This window comes from Chiloscyllium punctatum, chromosome 25, assembly GCF_047496795.1.
Source record: "Chiloscyllium punctatum isolate Juve2018m chromosome 25, sChiPun1.3, whole genome shotgun sequence".
In the NCBI taxonomy this organism is placed as follows: Eukaryota; Metazoa; Chordata; class Chondrichthyes; order Orectolobiformes; family Hemiscylliidae; genus Chiloscyllium; species Chiloscyllium punctatum.
Genome location: NC_092763.1, coordinates 43,918,993 through 43,941,316, shown reverse-complemented (window position 1 = coordinate 43,941,316; position 22,324 = coordinate 43,918,993). Strand labels below are relative to the sequence as shown.

Genomic DNA, 22,324 nt, shown 5'->3' with positions numbered 1-22,324 from the left:
GGCCTAACAGGGAATGCAGATGAACTAAGCGCATGGTTAGAAACATGGGACTGGGATATCATAGGAATTACAGGACTAGCTGCTTAATTCCAGCATACAAATGCTCTAGGAAGGATAGAAAGTGGAGCAAGAAAGGAGAGGCACTTTTGATAAGGAATAACACTACAGCTGTACTTAGGGAGGATATTCCTGGCAATACATGCAGGCAAACTATTGGATGGAATTGAGAAATAAGGAAGGGGTCATAATCTTACTGGGATTATACGACAGATGACCCAATAGTCAGCAGGAAATTGAGAAACAAATTCAAGGAAATCACGGCTATCTGTAAGAATAATATGGTCGTCATGGTGGAGGATTTTAACTTTGAAAACAAAGACTGGAACTTCCATAGTATTAAGGGTTTAGATGGAGAATAATTTAAGTGTGTACAACGAGGTTTTGAGGCAGTATGCGGATGTTTCAACTAGAAAAAGTGAAAAAGTTGACTGGCTCTTGAGAAATAAGGGCAAGTGACTGAGGTGTCAGTGGGGGACCATTTTGAGACCAATAACCATAATTCCATTACTTTAAAATAGTGATGGAGAAGGATCGACCAGATCTAAAAGTTGAAGTTCTAAATTGAAGGAAGGCCAATTTTGACGGCATTAGGCAAGAACTTTCAAAAATTCATTGGGGACATAGATGTTCGCAGGTAAAGGGATGGCTAGAAAATAGGAAGCCTTCAAAAAATGAGATAACATGAGTCCAGAGACAATATGTTCCCATCAGGGTGAAAGACAAGGCTGGTAGGTGTAGGCAATCCTGGATGACTAGAGAAGTAGAGGTTTTGTTCAAGAAAAAGGAAGCATATGTCAAGTATAGACAGCAGAAATAAAGTGAATCCTTAGTACAGTACAAAGGTAGTAAGAGTATATTCAGAGGAAAATCAGAAGGGCAAAAAGGGGATAGGAGATAGCTTTGGCAAAAAGGGTTAATGAGAATCCAAAGCGATTTTAATACATTACGGACAAAAGGGTAACTAGGAAGCTAGTAGGATCCTTCAAAGGTCAGCAAAGTAGCCTATGTGTGGAACTGCTGGAGATGGGGGAGATACTAAACAAGTACTTTGCGTAAGTGTTTATTGTGGAGAAGGACATGGAAGACATAGAATGTGGGGAAATAGATGGCGCTGGATGTCTTAAAACCCATAAAAGTGTATAAATCCCCAGGACTTCACAGGTGTGTAACCTAGAACTATGTGGGAGGCTAGGGAAGTGATTGTTGGGTCCCTCGCAGAGATATTTGGATCATCGATACAGGTGAGGTGCCTAAAGACTGGAGGCTGGCTAACGTGACGCCATTATTTAAAAAAGGTAGTAAGGAAAAGCCAGGGAACTAGAGACCGGTGAGCCTGACATTGGTGGTTGCCAAGTGCTGGCAAATGGGACTAGATTAATTTAGGATATCTGGTCGGCATAGATGAGTTGGACTAAATAATCTGTTTCTGTGCTGTACATCTCTGTGGCTTTATGACTTTATTTTTATCTTAGTTTTCTAAGAAATTAGCACACAAGACTTTACCAAAATAACTAGGAAACCATTCCACCTATTTTTAAAATAAATTTTCAATCTTTTAAAGCAGGATGTTTACAGATAGACATTGGATTTGATTTTGTTCATATGGTAAACAGATTTTCAGCAGACTAATATCAACTGCACTTAGTTACCATTCTAGTATAGCACTGGTTATATTTAACAGCAAGTATTAAAACTGGATTTTAAACTTGCCCAATAGTGCTTATTCATGACAGATTTATTCTTCCAAAGTGCAAATAAGTCTACACAAAAATGCAAGCTTTTAAAAATCAAAATCAGCACAATTTACAGCAACTGATGTGAAAATTCTACTGTCTGTACTACATAAGCTGAATGAAGAGAGCACAATATAGAGTATCAAGTTAAAGTTTTGAGGAGGAAAAGTTTTCAACAGCAAGTAATCCCAGGTGAAGAAAAATAGATGCAATGGGGAGTTAAGGTGACTTAATTGCAGAATGCATGGTAGAGCTTTGATGGAGTTCTGTAAATTTCTATTAGCTGTGCCTCACCTCAAAATTCTTGGTTGCCTTTTCCCAAAGAACAATGTGGAATCGAGTCAGAATATCTGAAGAAAGTCGTTTCCCTGAGTAATGACCTAAAGATAGCAATCAGAAGAAACTGACCACAGAGAAAACAATAGATATAGGTAACAACTGTGGAACAAAAACTGAACAATATTATCATTCATACTCAATAAAAAGGATACATATCTCTCTCAGCCCTCATACCGTTTATTATAGGGTTAGCTTTCATGAACATTTTTCCCAGCAAACCAGCCACTTTTTGAGCTGCCGCTTTTGCGGTACTTTTAGATCATTAACTTTAGCTGTATGTTCCAAAAGATCTTAAAATTAGGATGTAGGTTTGCTCACTGAGCTGGAAGATTCATTTCCAGATATTTCATCACCCTACTAGGTAACATCTTCAGTGAGCCTCAGGCAAAGCACTGCTGATAATTCCTGCTTTCTACTTATATGTTTGGGTTGGTGATGTCACTTTCTATGGTGAAGTCACTTCCAGTTCTTTTTATCAGGGGGTGGTAGATGGGCTTTATCTAACTCGATGTGTTTGTTGAGAGTGTTCTAGTTGGAATGCCACGCTTCTCGGAATTTTCTGCATGTTTTTGTTTGGCTGGTCCTAGGATGGGTGTGTTGTCCCAGTCTGGGAAGAGACTTTGTCTATTTATCCTATCCATGCCCCTCATGATTTTACAAACCTCGATGAGGCCACCCCTCAGCCTACAATGCTCCAGGAAAAACAGACTTAGGTGAGCCAAATGATTTATGTGGCATCTTGGAAACCTTCTAAACTTAATTTTGCACTGTATCCATTCTTTGATGTTTTTGGGAATTCCTACATTAAATGGAAAGAATTTAATGTCAGCGGTGTTTGACTGGAGTGGGTGACATTGCTGCTCAGAAGTGGAGTCTGATGATAGATGTGCAAGAATCAATATCCTTTTAAAGAGTGGTCAAATAGCTCTGAAAAGCATCAGCATTCCCCGAGATCATACAGGAGTAACTTTTTACACACTGAGTGTTGCATGTATGAAACAAACTGCCAGGGGAAGTAAGAGTTGTACAGCACAGAAAGAAATCCCTTCGGTCCAACCCATCTGCGCCAACCAGATATCTTGAATTTGTCCCATTTGGCAAATATTGCTCTAAACCCTTCTTATTCCTATATCCATCCAGATGCCTTTTAAATGCTGTAATTGTACCAGCCTCCAACACTTTCTCTGGCAGCTCATCCCACAGACGCACCAGCCCGAGTGAAAACAAAAAAGTGCCCCTCAGGTCCCTTTTAAATCTTTCCCCTCTCACCTTAAACCTATGCCCTCTAGTTTTTGACTCCTATATGTTGGCTATCCATACCGCTCATGATTTTGTAAATCTCTAAGGTCACCCCTCAGCCTCTAATGCTCCTGGGAAAATACTCCCAACCTATGCAGATTCGACCTAAAGCTCACACCCTCTCACCCAAACAACATCCCTGTAAATATTTCCTGCACTCTTTCAAGTTTGACAATGTTGTTCCTATAGCAGGGAGGCCAGAATTGAAAGCAGAATTCCTAAAATGGCTTAACCAATGTCTTATATGGCTGCAACACGACATACCAACTCTGATACTCAATGCACTGACCAATAAAGGCAAGCATACCAAATGCCTTCTTCACTATCCTGTCTACCTGCGACTCCACCTTCAAGGAACACTGAACCTGCACCCCCAAGGCCCCCTTATTCAGCAAAGCTCAGCCAGACCTTACTATTAAGTGTTTAATAGTCCTGCCCTAATTTGCCTTACCAAAATGAAACACCTCACATTTGTCTAAATTAAATTCTATCTACCACTCCACAGCCTGAATCAAGGTTCCATTGTATCCTAAGATAACGATCTTAACTGTCCACTATGCCACAATTTTGATCACATCTGCAAAAGTACTAAACCATTCCACCTATATTCACATCTAAATAATTTATGTAAGTGACACAAAGCAGTGAAGACCCAGCAGCGATCCTTGTAGCACAGAGCTGGTCACAAGCCTCCAGTCCAAAAAATAGCCCTCCACCACAACCCTCAGTCTCGAACCTTCAAAACAATTTTGTATCCAAGTGGCTAGATCTTCCTGAATTCTGTGTGATATAATCTTGCTAAACAATCTACCATGCGGAACTTTATCAAATGCCTTGCTGAATCCATACAGAAACATCCACCACTCTGCCTTCATCAATTTTCTTTGTCACCTCTTCAAAAAGACTCAATGAAGTTAGTGAAATAATTTCCCACGCACAAAGCCATGTTGACCATCCTAATCAGTCCTTACCTTTCCAAATGCATGTAAATAGCGCCCCTCAGAATCCCCCAAACATTTACCTTACCACTGATGTCAGGCTGACCGGTTTACAGCTCCCTGGCTTTTCTTTGCCAAAATAATAGCACATTAGCCACCCTTCAGTCTTCCGGCACCTCACCTTTGGCCATTGATGATAGAAATATTTCAACAAGGGATCAAGTGTTTATTCCTGATGAAGGGCTTTTGCCCGAAACGTCGATTTCGAAGCTACTTGGATGCTGCCTGAACTGCTGTGCTCTTCCAGCACCACTAATCCAGAATCAAGTAATCACTGTCCAGCTTGCAACAAAGTTCAGGATATACCTGAACTAAAATATTTAGTTACCTTTTAGTGTTTTAAGATGTTCAGCATCTTTTCCTCTGTTATAAGATATCACTATTTGTTTCTCCAAATTCTCCACCTTCTACGTCCTGATCCACAGTAAATATGAATGTGAAATACTGATTTAGCATCTCATCCATCTCGTGCGGTTCCACATAAAGATGGCCTTGTTGATTTCTAAGGTGCCCTGTTTTATCCCACCTTAAACTTTTTTGCCCCTAATGTACTTGCAGAATCTCTGAATTCTCCTTAACCCCATTTGCTAAAGTTATATCATGCCCCCTTTTAGTCTTCCTGCTTTCTCTCAAGTATATATCTCCTGCAGGGTTTCACTCGATCCCAGGTGATTTAATGTGCCATATGCCTCCTTTCTTTTGGATCAGTGCCTCAATTTCTCTGGTCATCTATCATTCCCTACACCTATGAGTGCTCTTTACACTCATGGAACATACTGCCTCCGGATTCTCATTATTTCATTTTTGAAAATGGTGGAGGCAGGTACAATTACAACATTAATGAGTAAATGATTAGAAAGGGTTTAGAGGGATATAGACCAAATGCTTACAAATGAGAGTAGGTCATATTGAGATGTTTGGTCAGTGCAGACAAGTTGGATCTAAGAGTTTATTTCGATGCTATGTGACGAATTAAATACTAGAAAATTCAGAGCCTGTCCTTTTATAAAGTAAAATATAACCCTGTGACTTAAGTCTCCTAGAAAATATTGGGACAATAAATCAATACCAGACTAGCGAAAATAGAACTTGCCTGGTTTCCTGATACTAAATTATAAAATCAAATAAATGGGACTAATTTTGTCAGTCTGAACAGTAGCTCAAGTGCCCTTCATGATAACCAGGCATTTCAGCAATAAATAACAAAACCAAGTATCACAATAAGATAGTGGCCTAAGCAACTTCATCATCCCCTACCTGCTATAATGTCTTCAATTTTCTGCTTGGCAAGTTCATCCTTGCCTCTTTGTAGCAGTTGCATAAGATGCATCAACAAAATCTTCCCAATATCATGACTGGTTTCAAACTGCTTAGACAAAGTTGTCAAAAATTCAAAGGACAGATCATCCCTGTTGAAAGCCATAATGTGAATGTTTTCAGCAAGACTGTTGTCCTTATTATTGACACAATCAAACACAATATTAAATAAATATTAAATTGTTTCTAATCAAACTGTTCAAAAATGTATGACACACCCCTGGAGTGGTTGGGACTTGAACCCAGGTCTCTGGCTCAGACATAAGGATCTTAACATGACAACACAAGATCCCACTTACTGATTTATAGATCTTTTCTCGCACCAGCCAAACTGTTTCCATTTATAGATATTTTTTAATCAACATATTCAGAGATAATAAGGCACACATGTCAAGTGGGAGATGCTTGCACTCAGGCCCCCAGGTCCAGGGTTAGAAACACTACTTCACAAGAGGGCCACTCTGCTTCCTCTTTATATCTGCAGTCAGTTAATTAATGAACAGCAATCACTTGCCTAACCCCTTACGAGATTAACAACTTGCCAATAACATTTCTATTCATTAACCTGTAACCAATTCCCTACAGTCTCTTCATCTATCTACAAGGTAACAGGTATTGCAGTGGTTTGGCAACTCAACCTGAATGTGTTCTCAATTCCACTGGTGGTGGCACAGGATTTTGCCACCTGGCAGAGGGACATTTAACTCTGCTGTGGTCTGGTTGGAAGCCTGATTATAAGCCAAGATCCTAAAGGTTTTTCTAGTGTGAGTGCTCATGCCAACATGTTTATCTTGAAAATATTATGGTCTATTTCTACATGGGAAGATGGACAGCAAATGGTGCAACCCAAAATCTGGCCTTACTGACTCTTTTGTCAGGGGTTCCAATCAATCCTATGTTTTACGATGAACGTTGTAGATTGTGGATTATTATGCAGAGTAGTGGTCTTCTTTCTCTGCCACTAAATTGAGGCACATCTGAAAGCTATGCTGGATAGCCTGGAATGTGGTGCATTGTTTATGATCCAAAAGACGTTCTAATGAAGCTAATGATCATGTAGTGCTGCAAAGAGCTAGCTTAGTAAGGATAAGTAAACATCATTACTCTTGCTAAAAGGACTTCATAGCTCAGACATCTTTCTTGACCTCCCCCATCAGCCACTTCGTATCTGGATGCATTAGTGATTTGAATGAAGCCATGGACCTTTGCAAAGCATTTACAGCAGTCGTTCATGAGCTGCAGTCAAATATCCAAAATGACTCAGTCTGGAAAGTGTGTTCGTGAAAGATCTCTGTGATTTGTAACTGCAGCTGAGGTTGACTATGCAACTGTTTGTTCTTAATCCATGATGGATAATAGTCAACTGCAATCAGAAATCTCGATCTCTGATGGCAAATAAAAAATCCATTCACAGTCCAGATGAGAATGAAAATACTGTCAGTGCTTATGTATGGTCTTGAGTATGACTGCAACAGGTAATGAAATATAAAGTCTTTCTTCTAAGGCTTTAGAGGTCGACCATTTCATTGTCGATCAGTGCAAAAGTATGAACTTTGTTCCAAGTACGGTTTGCAAGACCATATACGTTAAAACATTAAAACAATATTCCAGTACCTAAACTCACTTTGTATCCATCTTCTGTTCTGACGGAATTTCCTTGATGATTCATTACCAGTTGAGATTGTATGGTCACAAAAGTGCAGGATTCCACATTCTGGACAAAATTGTTTTTTTTAAATTATTTGAGGGAATGTGGGATTCAGCGAGTGGATCAGTATTTATTGCCCATCCATAATTGTCTTTGAAGTAGTCATGAGATGCCTTTTTGAACTATAGTGGTCTGTTTGCAGTCGGTACAAATACAATGCTAAGGAGGAATGTTGACACAGTTACAGACAAAGAACATAAAATAATTCCGCAGAGGCTGGTATCCTATATTATGAAGGAGAGGTCGACATACCTCTGACAATTAAAACTGAAACACCCAGAGAGGATGTCGCCTTACCTCATAACCTGTTAAGTGCGATAAGGAGTATAACCTCTCACTCACACCCGCAATCTGTTATAAAGGAGTTGTTAAACAAAATTAAGTCCTTTCACTCACTATAATCACAAAGTAACGATATATTTATGCAACTCCAACAATGAACAAATTAACAGAACCACTAACAAATCAAACAATTCCCCTCTAACTACTCACTATTCCTTAACAAAGTTCTAATGGTACACTGTTTCAACAAAATATAAGTCCCACATATATCAAAACAACAGAACTTAGTCTCTCGAAATTGCAGCGAAGGTTACACGTCTTCTGGAACTGTCTGTGTCTTCTCCGCTGTCTTCCTCTGTCCGAAAAGTTTTCTCAGTTGTTTTCCTCACTCCGAAATGTCTTTTTTGACATTGGTAGCGATGTTATTTAGATTATGCATTCTCTAATATGTAAATGACTGTGAGAGCTAATTTCTCTTGAGAGCAGAAGGCTCTTAACTCTTCACAGTTTGCTCTCTCAGATTTTCCAAATTGCCCTCATCTTTATACCCAGATGACCTATTAATTCCTTTACAAACGGATTGGTTCACAGTTGTCAACACTATCAGATTTAAGTTTGATAGGTTTTTTTGTATCGAGGGGCTTGGATTGGCTAAATTTGAAATAATTTGACTGTTAATTCAGAAACGTTTCCATTGAGCGCTCTCCGTATCTGGACTTGAAACTGTTCCGCAGACATTGTTTTTTTTTCAAATGACGAAGCAATGAAACAAAAAAATCATCTTTTAAAAGGGACCACACACTCTTCCCCCATTTTAGAGATTAACTTTGTAGTAACAGTCACCAAATCACCCTTTATTTACACAGGAACAGTCACGGATTACAATCCTGCCTCACCCAGAGTTAATCACCAGAATGTCAAGAACTCTAACATTCATCCTTTTGAAAAGTCAGCCAGGATTCCTGGACAGGACCAGATGACACAACCCCGGTGAGGGGACTCATTCTATTATGTTTAGCTGGCTGACCTTGTTACAATCTGTACATCCCTCCCCATCTGAGTCCATGGATATGGTCTGGCGCTTTAGCTTAGAGAGCATCGTGAATCATTTTAGTGCCCGGTCAGATTTCTACTTCTCAGCAGCTGACATGGGCAGTATTTAACGCACAAGAGCTCACTTCTTGTGCCAGGAGTGCCTCGATAGAATTTCACTGTCCATCTCAGATTCAGAGGACTCAACGTTTGAAGAGGAGAGAAAATCCATGGGTTTCAGCAACATCTGCAAATGTTGAGGAGCAGGACATTTTTCTTCCTACTCAGTTTGAGAATTCGCAACTTCATATGGTTCACACCTGAGAGTATTTTCTACATCACCAGCCCTGACCTCACACAGACCAGGCCTTGTACCCATCGGGCCATTTCGAAATTTTTAAACGAAACTCTATCCCCATCTCAAACTTTCTCTCCCACTTGGCAGAGTCTTGGCTTCAGCATTGGAATTCCTAATGCTTCCCCTCCACCACACCAACTCCACCCTCCCAACAATCCATCCTCTCCCTCTCACCACTTCCAGGAAGATTAGACTTAACCTGGTGCAGGGTCTTCCACTCATGAGCAACACTACTGGTGCTATTCCTGTAGGTGCATGTACGATGATCCCACAGTCAAACTGAAGTGACAGCTTGGTTTCTCATGAGATTGGAGGCTGTTTATTCAAATCTACCTTCAAAGTTGGGACTTATCTTTCTGCTAGGCCATTGGGTGATGGGTGGTACGGAACTGTCCTATAATTGGATTAGATTCCCTACAGTGTGGAAACAGGCTCTTCGGCCCAACAAGTCCACACCGACTCTCCGAGGAGTAACCCACTCATTCCCATCTGACTAATGCACCTAACACTACAGGCAATTTAGCATGGCCAATTTACCTGACCTGCACATCATTATGCTGAATCCTATTCAATTAACAAAAAACCCATTCCCTTGCTGGTAAACAATGGCCTGTTATCGGAGACCAACACTTCCAAGACTCCAAATGTTGAAACAGATGTATGCAGCTTTTCGACTGTCATACCAGTATTTGATGAATGGACCCTATGTATGTCCATCCACTTTTTGTTACCTTCTACAATGACTAAGAACATTAAACCCATGGAAGGAGCTCAGTAGATGTGCAACTGAGTCCAAGGTCTACCCAACCAATTCCATGGATGTGTGCGAGTTGCTGGCGGTAGTTTTTGTCTTTGTTGACACTGGTCATTGTCTGACCAATAGGACTATATCTGCACACAAACTTGGCCACCAGACATAACCTCTCAACAACATTTACATTTTGGAGACCTCTGGATGGCTCAGTTGAACCTCAGCCACAATTTGACGTGACCTTTATGCAGGACAATCACTCTTGCTCACAATAACAATACGCTGTCCTCTATCGTCTGAAAGAGTTTCCATTATAGCTGCGATGGTCCTTTGCCTTCACCCATCAATACCAGTTGCTACAGTTTGTCTGGGATTGGATCTTTCTTTGTCCAAAGCTTGATATTGATAGCAGTGACTGGGAGCATGTCCAGAAAGTTTTAACATTGTTGCACACTTTTCCATTGGTGTATTACTGTTGACGTATGTGCTAATCGAAGGCGACTCAATGCATCCACATTCACTACTTGGCCTCCCAGATGCCGTTTAAACTTATAATTACAAGCACTTAATACTAAAGCCCACAGCATATCAAATTGAGGTGATTATCACAAATTTTTATCTATTAAGGTATTGGTGGAACTTCCTGACTCCATATGATTGCCAATCCATTTTTGTCTGTCTGGGAGTATTTCCACTCTGCATCAGGCAAAGTCCTGAATGCATAAGCTATTAGACGCTCCTCTCCTTTGAGCCACCTATGAGCTAACATCACTCCAATGTCATACAGGGAGGCATCATACATCAATACCATATCTCTTTATGATCATAATGTGCCAACACCTTGCAGAATGATGGCTATTTTGTTTTTAGCTTCATTGAAAGTTACAGCTTGACAATGAGACCAGTTCCAAAGCTGACTCTTTCATCGGAGTTGATGCAATGATGTCACGATATATACCAGTTAATATATGCTTTTACCATAATTTGCAAGCCCAAACGTAATCTAAGCTCCTGGACAGGTAAAGAAGCCGGGGAGTTTTTGATCATCATCACTTTATCTTCTAACAAATGTAACCAGGTCTTGTCAAGTCTATAGCCCAAGTACACCACTTGGAGGGGACTGAAACACACATTTTTCCTTTCTTAAGCACACACCTCCCTCGGATAAATGACTGATGACTATATCCAAGTTCTCCAAGTGTTCCTTATTAGTTTTCCCTGTTATCAGGACATCATAGAGGTAAATGGCAACCAAAAGACCTTGCAAAATGTTCTCCATCGTCCGCTGAAAAATTGAACAGCTGACATTATCCCAAATGGCACTTTCGTATATTGGTAGAAACTTTTATGGTGTTAAATGCAGTATGCTTCTGGGAATCCTGGTCTAAACTTTTTTTTAGAAGTAATGAAGGATAGCCCTCCTGCCAGCTTTGCATATAAATCTTCTACTCAAGGGATTGAGTATTTATTCAGCTGCAAAATCCCCTTAAAAGGGAAACGACCCAATGACCTTTAAAGTCAGTACCAACAGTGCAGCCCATTCTGCAAATTGGACTGGTTTGATGATTCCTTCACTTTCCAGCCTTTGGACTTTGGTCTTTATTATTGCCTCTTAGGCCAAATAGGACAAGACAGGTCTTGCAGAATTGTTTCCTGGTCAACATGCAAGGTGGCCATGAATCCTCTGATAGTCGATAGGCCTTCCTGGAAGCCTTCCAGGTATTTAATTAGGACTTCACTCAAGCAGTCATTTCGAGTTGAAAAATGTTGATGCAAACTAGGTGAATCTTTCACAACCAATTTCACTCCATTAAGATTGGTTGAAACCTTTTACTACAATTACTGGTAAGTGAACCAGCTGATTTTCATAAGAGACCAGAACCAAAGTTGTAGCTTTAATTAGTAAAGGCTCCCCAGTATATGTTCTCAGGCTACCTGAGGCCATTCACGAAGTTAAAGCTGGAGTTCACGGAATTATTTAAAACTGGTTCAGCAGTCAATGATACAGTTGTACTGTTATCAACTTCCATTAGATTCAGATGACTACTTAACTAGACATTTAACTTGATTGATTTTGATTTTGTAAAAGCAAATTATACGTTAAACCAGATGTATGTGGATTTAAGAGTCATAGAGATGTACAGCATGGAAACAGACCCTTTGGTCCAACCCATCCATGCCGACCAGATATCCCAACCCAATCTAGTCCCACCTACCAGCACCTGGCCCATGTCCCTCCAAACCCTTCCTATTCATATACCTATCCAAATGCCTCTTAAATGTTGCAATTGTACCAGCGTCTGCCAGGATACAAACTCTCATGGATACTGGCCTACAAGTTTTCTTACTCAATTTAGGTCCAGACCGACTCTTCTGCTGTCTCAAGAATGCACAAGCTTACCTGTCAGGATTCTGAAGGACATTTTAACCATTTGGCAGATGCTTGGCTTTGTTTTGGGGTTTTGCTGTGGGCGGACCTAGAATCCCTCTGATCAGGATATGCCGAGTGATGAGATGCAAATGTCAGCACTCAAGTGTGTTCTCTGAGCTTAGTCGGACAGGTGAGCAAGTCCACTTCCATCAGAATAGCCTGCAACTCGTATGCTCCACTTGCTGTATTTTCAAATGATAAAAGCAGTAGCACCTGTTTGACATCCAGTTGGGCTTCCGCAAGCAGACATCTTTGCATTGTTACATAATTAATCCAGATGGTGTCTCAGTATCTCTAAGGGTTAACCCAAAAATCACATATTCTGCCAATCATCTTAACTTAGTCATAGAGATGTACAGCATAGAAACAGACCCTTCAGTCCAACCCATCCATGCCGACCAGATATGCCAACACAATCTAGTCCCACCTGCCAGCACCTGGCCCATATCCCTCCAAACCCTTCCTATTCATATACCCATCCAAATGCCTCTTAAATGTTGCGATTGTACCAGCCTCCACCACATCCTCTGGCATCTCATTCCATACACATACCACCCTCTGTGTGAAAAAGTTGTCCCGTAGGTCTCTTTTATATCTTTCCCCTCTCACCCTAAACCTATCCCCTCTAGTTGTGGACTCCCCAACCCCAGGGAAAAGACTTTGCCTATTTATCCTATCCATGCCCCTCATAATTTTGTAAACCTCTATAAGGTCACCCCTCAGCCTCCGACGCTCCAGGGGGAACAGCCCCAGCCTGTTCAGCCTCTCCACGTAGCTCAAATCCTCCAACCCTGGCAAACATTCTTGTAAATCTTTTGTGAACCCTTTCAAGTTTCACAACATCTTTCCGATAGGAAGGAGACCAGAACTGCATGCAATATTCTAACAGTGGCCTAACCAATGTCCTGTACAGCCGCAACATGACCTCTCAACTCCTGTACTCAATACTCTGACCAATATAGTTTACCAAACGCCCTCATCACTATCCTATCTACCTGCGACTCCACTTTCAAGGAGCTATGAACCTGCACTCCAAGGTCTCTTTGTTCAGCAGCACTCCTGATGACCTTACCATTAAATGTATAAGCCCCGCGAAGATTTGCTTTTCCAAAATGCAGCACCTCTCATTTATCTGAATTAAACTCCATCTGCCACTTCTCAGCCCATTGGCCCATCTGATCAAGATCCTGTTGTAATCTGAGGTAATCCTCTTCGCTGCCCTCTACACCTCCAATTTAGGTGTCATCTGCAAACTTACTAACTGTACCTGTTATGCTCGCATCCAAATCATTTATGTAAATGACAAAAAGTAGAGGACCCAGCACCGTTCCTTGTGGTACTCCACTGGTCACTGACCTCCAGTCTGAAAAACAACTCTCTACCGCCACCCTCTGTCGTCTACCTTTGAGCCAGTCCTGTATCCAAATGGCTAGTTCTCCCTGTATTCTGTGAGATCTAACCTTGCTAATCAGTCTCCCATGGGGAACCTTATCGAATGCCTTACTGAAGTCCATATAGATCACATCTACCGCTCTACCCTCATCAGTCCTCTTTGTTACTTCTTCAAAAAACTCAATCAAGTTTGTGAGACATGATTTCCCACGCACAAAGCCATGTTGACTATCCCTAATCAGTCCTTGCCTTTCCAAATGCATGTACACCCTGTTCTTCAGGATTCCCTCCAACAACTTGCCCACCACCGAGGTCAGGCTCACTGGTCTATAGTTCCCTGGCTTGTCCTTACCAGCCTTCTTAGACATCCTTCCTATCACATTTGTACCCTGGAACATTAAGGCTGAGGGGTGACCTTATAGAGGTTTACAAAATTATGAGGGGCATGGATAGGATATATAGGCAAAGTCTTTTCCCTGGGGTCAGGGAGCCCAGAACTAGAGAGCATAGGTTTAGGGTGAGAGGGGAAAGATATAAAAGAGACCTAGAGAGGGTGGAATGTGTATGGAATGAGCTGCCAGAGAAAGTGGTGGAGGCTGGTACAATTGCAATATTTAAGAGGCATTTGGATGGGTATACGAATAGGAAGGGTTTGGAGGGATATGGGTCAGGTACTGGAAGGTGGGACTAGATTGGGTTGAGGTATCTGGTTGGCATGGACAGGTTGGACCGAGGGGAGTTTCCATGCTGTACATCTCTATGACTCAATGATAGAAAGGGGGTCATGAGAGAAAGTGGAGTGGTGATTTTTTTATATAAGCAATAACATTACAGCTGTACTTAGGGAGGGTATTCCTGCGAATACTTCCAGGGAGGTTATTTGGGTGAAACTGAGAAATAAGAAAGGGATGATCAGCTCATGGGGATTTCAGTAGGAAAATTGAGTCAGTCAGTCAGTAAGAAAGAAATTGAGAAACAAATTTGAAAGGCAATTTCAGTTGTAAGAATAATAGGGTGGCAATGGTAGGGGATTTTAACTTTCCAAAAATACTAAAATCCATAAAGATGACATCCATTGTCCTACCTTCATCAATCATGTTTATCACTTCCTCAAAAAATTCAATAACATTAGTAAGATATGACCTATTCTGCACAAAGCCATCCTGATTGTCCCCAAGTGGACTACGCTCCTCCAAACAGGCGTAAATCCTATTCCGATGAATTCTCTCCAATAGGTTCCCAATACTGATGTGAGAATCAGCAGTCTAGTTTTTTGGATTATCCCTATTTCCCTTCGTGAAGGCAGGAACAACAGTAGCTACTTACCAGTCCTCCAAGACCCCTCCAGTGACAAGCGAAGATACAAATAAGGTCCCAGCAATCTCCTCTCTCAATAACCTGGGTTAAATATCTTCTGGCCCTGGGAACGTATCCACCATAATGCTCTTCGAGAGATCCAACACCACTACCTTCTTGATCTTAAAATGCTCTAGCACATTAGCATGCTCCACACTATTCTCACTATCTCCATATCCTTTTCCTGGGTTAATACTAATGTGAAGAAGTCCTCATTTAGGATCTCTCTCATCCTCTGCCTCCAACCACACGTTCCCTCCGTTATCCTTGAACCTTCTTCCTAGTTATTCTCTTGTTTTTTAGTGCATGTATAGAATGCCTTGGAATTGTCCTTAATCCTACTTGCCAAGGTCATTTCATTTCAAGGGCACTCCTTGTTCTCTTAAATTCCCTGCTTGAGTTCTTTCTTGCTTTCTTTGTACTCCTTAGGTGCCCTGTCCAATTTCAGCTTCTTAAACCTTATGTGCGTCTTTTTCCCTTTTCACCAAATTCACAATCTCCCTTATTATCCACGGGTCCATTACCTTGCCATCCTTGTCCTTCCTCCTTAGTGGAACATGCCAGTCCTGAACTCAAATCAGTAGATCTTCAAGCAACTACCACGTCAAACATGGACTTGCCTGATAATAATTCTCCCCAATTAACAATCACTACCTCGTGATTAATACTGACGTAATTTGCCTTCCCCAATTTAGTACTTCATTGTGAGATCCTGACTTAATCCTATTTATGGCTATCTTAAAACTTTTGGAGTTGTGATCACATGAGCTATAGGCTAAACTGAAAAGGGAGAACATCCAAGGCAATATCGGAGTCATATACAAATGAGCACAAGACAAATAAAGCCAAGGAGTAAAGTGCTTAGCTAAAAGAATGGCATGAGAGGAGTGAGTCATGACAGCAGTTCTTAAGTAGAACAGAGGTTTTTCAGTGGGATTAGCTTCACTTCAACTGTACTGGGATCAGTGCCTGGCGAGCTAAACAGCAAGGGCAGCAGAGTGAGCATTAAGCTATTAGAATGTGGGAGGATTCAGCAGGGGAATGATGTAGACTTGGGAAGCAAATGGATACAGTAGCTTGTAGGCCAACTGTTTTGATAATGATAGTCAGAGAGGGACAGGAATGGTCACAGCATACATAGAACATAAAACAGTATAGCACAGTTCAGGCCCTTCAGCCCACGATGTTGTGCCCAGCATTTCTTAATCTAATATCAACCAGAATAATCCTTTCAGAATCCTTTCCAGTACCTTGCTTACCACAGACCTAAGACTGACTGGTTTGTAATTACCAGGGATTTCCCTATTCCCCAACATCTTTAGATTCCAGGTGCAAGTTCCCTTCACTATCGCTGATCAGCCTTGCCCTCTTTCTGATCATTGTCTTCTTCCTCACGTATTTGGCAAATACCTTTTGAGTTTTCCCTAATACATCCAGCCAAGGCTTTTTCATGTCCCCTCCTAGCTCTCCTCAGTCTATTTTTGAGTTCTTTCCTAGCTACCCTGTAATCCTCTAAAGCTGTGCCAGATTGTTGCTTCATCAACCTTAAGCAAGCTTCCTTCTTCCTTTTGACGAGAAGCTCCTCTGCTCTGGTCTTCCAAGGCTCCTTTTTTTCCCCACTTGTAGGACTTGGGCGTCACTGACTGGACAGCATTGATGCCTATCCACACTTGCCCTAGGGAAGGTGATGGTGAGCTGACTTCTTTAATCACTGCAGTCCACTTACTGTGGGTTGAACCACAATGCCGGTAGGGAAGGAATTCCAAGAACTTGAGCCAATGACGATGAAGGAATGGCAGTATATTTCAAAGTCAGGGTGGTGAGTGGCTTGGTGGTGTTGTTCCCAAGTAGCTGCTGCCCTTGTCCTTCTAGTTGGAAGTGGTCGTAGGTTTGGAAGATGCTCTCTAAGGATCCTTGGTGAATTTCTGCAGTACATCTTGTAGATAGTAAACACTGCTGCTAGTGAGTGCTGGTGGTGGACGGATTGAATGTTTATAGATGTGGTGCCAATCAAGTGGGTTGTTTTGTCCCAGATGGTGTCAAGCTTGGTGAATGTTGTTGTAGCTGCAGCCATCCAGGCAAGAGGGGAGAATTCCATCACACTCCTGAGCCTTGTAGATGGTGGATAGACTTGGGGGTGTCAGGAAGTGAGTTACTCACCACAGCATCCCTGGTCTCTGACCTACTTTTGTAACCAGTGTATTTATGAGGTGAGTCCAGTTGAGTTTCTGGTCAATGGTAATCCCAAGGATGTTGACAGTGGGGATTCAGTGATGGCAATACACCATTGAATGTCAAGAGGTGGTGGTTAGAATGTCTCTGATTAGTGATCAACAAGGGTCCTTAAAGAGACTCTACATTTCTATTGAGTCTTTCCCCACAGAACAACAGAAGAATGCCCAAATTTATTGTCTGCAGTTCCAGTCTAATAGCAGTATAATTTCCCCTCCCACAATTAAATATCTTCCCGTTCTGTCTGCTCCTATCCCTCTCCATGGCTATGGTAAAGGTGAAGCAGTTGTGTTCACAGTCAGCGATATGCTCTCCCGAGAAATCTGACACCCAGCTTGGCTTGTTGCCTTGCACCAAATCCAATATGGCCTAACCCCTAGTCGACCTCTCCACATACTGAGTCAGGAATCCCCCTGAACACACCTGACAAAAATCAGCTCCATCCAAACCATCTGCACTAAGGAGGCTCCAATCAATATTGAGGAAGTTGAAGTCACCCATAACAACACTGTTACATCTGCACCTTTCCAAGATCTGTTGTTCCAATCTGGTCTTGCATCTTTCTGCTGCAAGTGGGTTGGCTATAGAAAACACCTAATAAAGTGTCTGCTCCTTTCCTGTTACTGACTTCCACCCATACTGAGTCAGTAGACAAATCCTTCTCAACAACCTACTTTTCTTCAGCTGTGATGCACTCTAACCTAACAAATTGATATTAAAAAAAGCAACATGGGAAAGACTTCATAAGCTAGAGAATTTTAAATATTTAAAAGCTAACAAAAAGTTGATGAAAATGGCAAGCAGAAAGCCAACTATGGGGGGCAAACTGGCAAGTAATATGAAATGAGATAGCAAAAGCTTCAATTGATGTTTAAAAAGAAACAGAGTAACCAAACTCTAAACATTAAGACTAGGGTTAAAAAAAAGGGAACCGGGAATAGATTAGATTCGATTCCCTACAGTGTGGAAACAGGCCCTTCGGCCCAACAAGCCCACACTGACCTTTTGAAGAGTAACCCACCCAGACCCATTTCCCTCTAACTAATGCACCTAACACTATGGGCAACTTAGCATGGTCAATTCACCTTTGGACATCGGGAAGAAACCAGAGCACCTGGACGAAACCTACGCAGACACAGGGAGAATGTCTGTGTGGAGTTTGCACATTCTCCTGAAGCTGGAATTAAACCCGGGTCCCTGGCGCTGTGAGGCAGTAGTGCTAACCACTCAGCCACCGTGCCATGCCCCAGCCGAGTTAAATAAATAATTTGCATTAGTCTTCACAGTAGGGGCACTTATTATTCCAAAGATACCAAAACGTTCCACCCACAAAAAGTAAAGCATGGGAGAAATAAATACATATGGTAATAATCACAAGAGAAAATATGTTCAGGAATCTAAAGGAACTTAAGGCTGATATGTCCTCTGGATCTGATGACTGCGTCTTAAGACTTTAAAGAAAGTAGCTACCTAGATAGTTGATGCAGTGACAGTAATCTTCCAAGAATTCTGAAATTTGAGACGTGTTCCCAAGTCTTTTTTAAAAAAAAGACTGCCGGAGTAACATCTTTACTCAAAAAGGAAAGGAATTAATAATGTAAATAAGGGAGTGCCAAAGAGATCAGGACAGGGACAACAATTATTTATCCAAGTCATTATATGTAATGTAAGAGAAGTGAATGTATTATCATTAAGAATGTAGATGACACAAAAATAGGTATGACAAGTTGTGAGAATGACAAAAAGAGTCTGTAGGGGATTCAAGTTAAGCAAGTGGACAAAAACTTGGCATATGGCACATAAACTGACAAAATATGAGGTTTGGTGATTTAACAGGAAGAATATGTGGGGCTGATTGTTATTTAAAAGGGGAATGACAGCAGAAATCTATAGCATAAAAGGGTACTGGGAATCCTCATACACAAATCACAAAAAGCCAACACTAAGGTTCAGCAGGTAGCAGGCAAGGCTGGCTTTTATTTCAAAGGCAATGGAGCATATTAATATGGACATCTTCCTAAAATTAGACAAAGCCCTAGTCAGACCACTGGAATACTGTGAACAGTATCATTCCCATTACCCAACAAAAGATATACTGGAGGTAGTCCAGAGAAGGTTAATTATGTTGTTTCCTAATGAGAAGAGGATTAGTACATGGGTATGTATTCATTTGAGTTTAGAAGAACGAGAGTCGATCTTATTGAAATACGCAAGATTCTTCTGGTCTTGACAAGATGGATGTGGCTAGCTTATTTCCTCTTCTAGGACAGTCTAGGACCATAGGGCATAAACTCAGACAAAGGGTCGCCCATTTAAGACAGAGACGGGGAAATATTATTTTCTCTCAGAGGGCAATAAATCTCTGACTTCCTTTTTTTTTTACACCAGAAGGCTGTGGTGGCTGAGATAGACAAGATAGTTAATCAATAAGGGAATCAAGGGTTATAGGCATAAGGCAGAAAAATGGAGTTGATGATCATCAGATCAGCCACGTGGTCATCAAATGATGGAGCCAACTAGATGGGCCAAATTACCAATATTAGCTTCTCCAGACAATGTCGTTTAACTTGGACACCCCACAGCAACATCGTCACATAACCCCACCCTTCCATGGATATTTGCAGCAAACACATAAAACCTCACCATATGATCATGGCTTCTCTGATCCATTTAAAGTATGGTTCTCTCTTCAGTGGTCATTTTAGAATATACAACGACTTTTAATTGGAATGCTACATGGCCCTTGTGCATGTGAACAAGCACCAATCTCATGTATTTGATCAGGGTCCATCTCTTACTTGCTCTCTTAGTAATCACAGACTTCGCACCTACTACAATGACTAGCATTTAGTTGCATTTCCACCTTAGGCCACAAATGAAGGGTTACAGTACTTCTGTCCTTCAGTGTGGCTTAGCCAGGTCACAAAATTGAGCAGATCATCACAGATGCCAACAAATGCCAGTCTTAGGGGTGGGCAAGAAGTGTACATGGTAAATACATTGCATCTCTTTCAATCAAATGGTTGTGTCTTATGTCTAAGGGAAGAAGTCCTTAGCTAACTGAGGAGGGACTGTCGTCAGGGACGCCTGGCACAGTAAGTCAAGGGCATCGCCATTGCCCGATCTCAGTTCAGAGGCTTTAGTACACTCCATCAATTGGGACGGACATGGTCAGTGTCCAATTCACTATAGTCTGGGCAATACGCCACAGTCCTTTCAGTCCAGTGCAAACTCTTGAAGAATTTACAGCAAGTCAGTTGTAAATCCACAGACAGATCAAGCGATGTCAATCATCAGATGGGGCCTTTTGCTGTAATCAGTCAGGGAAGTGGACTACACCACAATCAGTTTGCTATTAGGGGTTGCTATCAGGGGAAACTGCAATGTTCATGAGGTTGAAGAACTCAATGCTAACAATTGCAGGCAGCAAGCTCGGTTGAAAAATGGAGAGGAATCACGACTTGGGATAAATTATATTAGTGAAACCATGAGCAGAAGATACAGAGTGAGACCAGGTTATTGGCATTCATCACTACCATGAACTGGAGTGTGCACAATGGTAGGCATCACTAATCTGAAAGTCCAGTGCTCAGGGAGTGATGATGAAATCTACATACATAATTCCTGGTGGTACGGGGAACATGGGGAGGGTTAGTATTGATGGGTTGGCTAGGAAGTTTCAGAAAGAAAGGTAGATGAAAGTTTAATTTTGTAGGGAAGGAGGGGTTAATGATCAGGTTGACCCTGCAATTGACTTTGCCAAGCCAGGCCCGAGTTGCCATCCATACTCAATCACCTCCTAAATGTGAACTGTAAATGGAAAATTGCTGTGACCACACAGTTGATGTTTATTTCCGTTTGAACATGAGAGTAATTGTGAGTTACGTGAGACCTTTCAAGGTGCGTCTGCATGAATCATGCACTTGCATAGCATCTGTCATCATAGCATCAATCATCTGTAATCATAGCATTATGCATGCAAAGTTTATGTACTGGTTAATTGCGAGGACTGCAAATGCTGGTCTGAACAAATCTTAACCATGTCATTTATAATTGCAAATTGAAAGATTATCGTCCCAGTGAATCAGAAATTATCTCAGGTAACCTTAAAAATGGTATCTTGAAAGGACAAAGTTAATACAAGACCTCATATACTGCACAGGTATATGGATCAGATTTCCTCTAATGTTGAATGGTTTTAAGTATTCTCCAACAGGCTCTTGGGTGTTGGGCAGCTGAGTGGACAATCCCTCAGTACTCATGTAGCATTTACACTCTCCTACTGTCTCTTACCAATAAAACTGCTGCATTCATCGGAATAAGGTCAGATTTCAAAAGCTGCAGTCATTCCACTGCATTTCTTGTCAGAGCGCTTCACGTATCATTTGATGGGAAAGTCTGGTTAACTGTCATTTTGAGACGATTGCTCATACTAATATGGATTTCATCAATTTACAGATTTGCTCATGAGCAAGAGAACTGGTGAGGAGGAAGTCAAAGCATGTTTCACTTTCATCACCTACCTCAGATCCAGTATAACAGATATCTCATTTTCAGCTTGATCACCTGAGGCATTTAATAATGCCAATTGAAATTAACTCCCAAAGCATTTCAATGTCCTTATCATCCTCAGTACTTCCTTCAAATGGAATTCAACAGAAGAGTGGCGATACATTAGCTAAGGGTTAGGGGCCCTTAATCAGCATGATATTTCCCTGCCCATATCAGACTTCATACGAGAATTCTTCGGTTCAGAGTAAATATCGAGGACTTCCAGGGTAATCCTGGCCAGACTGTACACTACTATGCCGCCATCTCTACTGGGTATACCCTACCAGTGGGATAGGACAATTAAAGTGTTAGTGTTGTCTGGGATGAATAAGTTAAGAATCCACAATTACGACTAAATCATGTTGTTTGTTGCTTGATTAGTTTGAGACAATTTTCCCAATTTGTCAGAAGTCCCCATAAGTTGGAAAGGAGGACTTTACAGGGTCAACCAGGCAGCTGAACCATAATAGGTCATTAAATTTGAC

General features: G+C 41.4%; 1 protein-coding gene across 6 annotated transcripts in view; it reads right to left on the bottom strand.

The window, feature by feature from the left end:
• The window catches only part of tex11 (testis expressed 11), a 254,948-nt gene that overhangs the window by 152,050 nt on the left and 80,574 nt on the right, over positions 1-22,324 (bottom strand). For all 6 annotated transcript variants that reach the window (XR_011964123.1, XM_072595189.1, XM_072595187.1 and 3 more), the window contains 2 exons: positions 5,687-5,838; positions 2,088-2,173 (listed from right to left, as the gene is read on the bottom strand). Coding sequence is in view for 5 of the 6 variants with exons in the window: in XM_072595189.1 (XP_072451290.1) it covers positions 2,088-2,173; positions 5,687-5,838 (238 nt within the window). In the remaining variant the exon portion in view is untranslated. The remainder of the gene's footprint in view (positions 1-2,087; positions 2,174-5,686; positions 5,839-22,324) is intronic.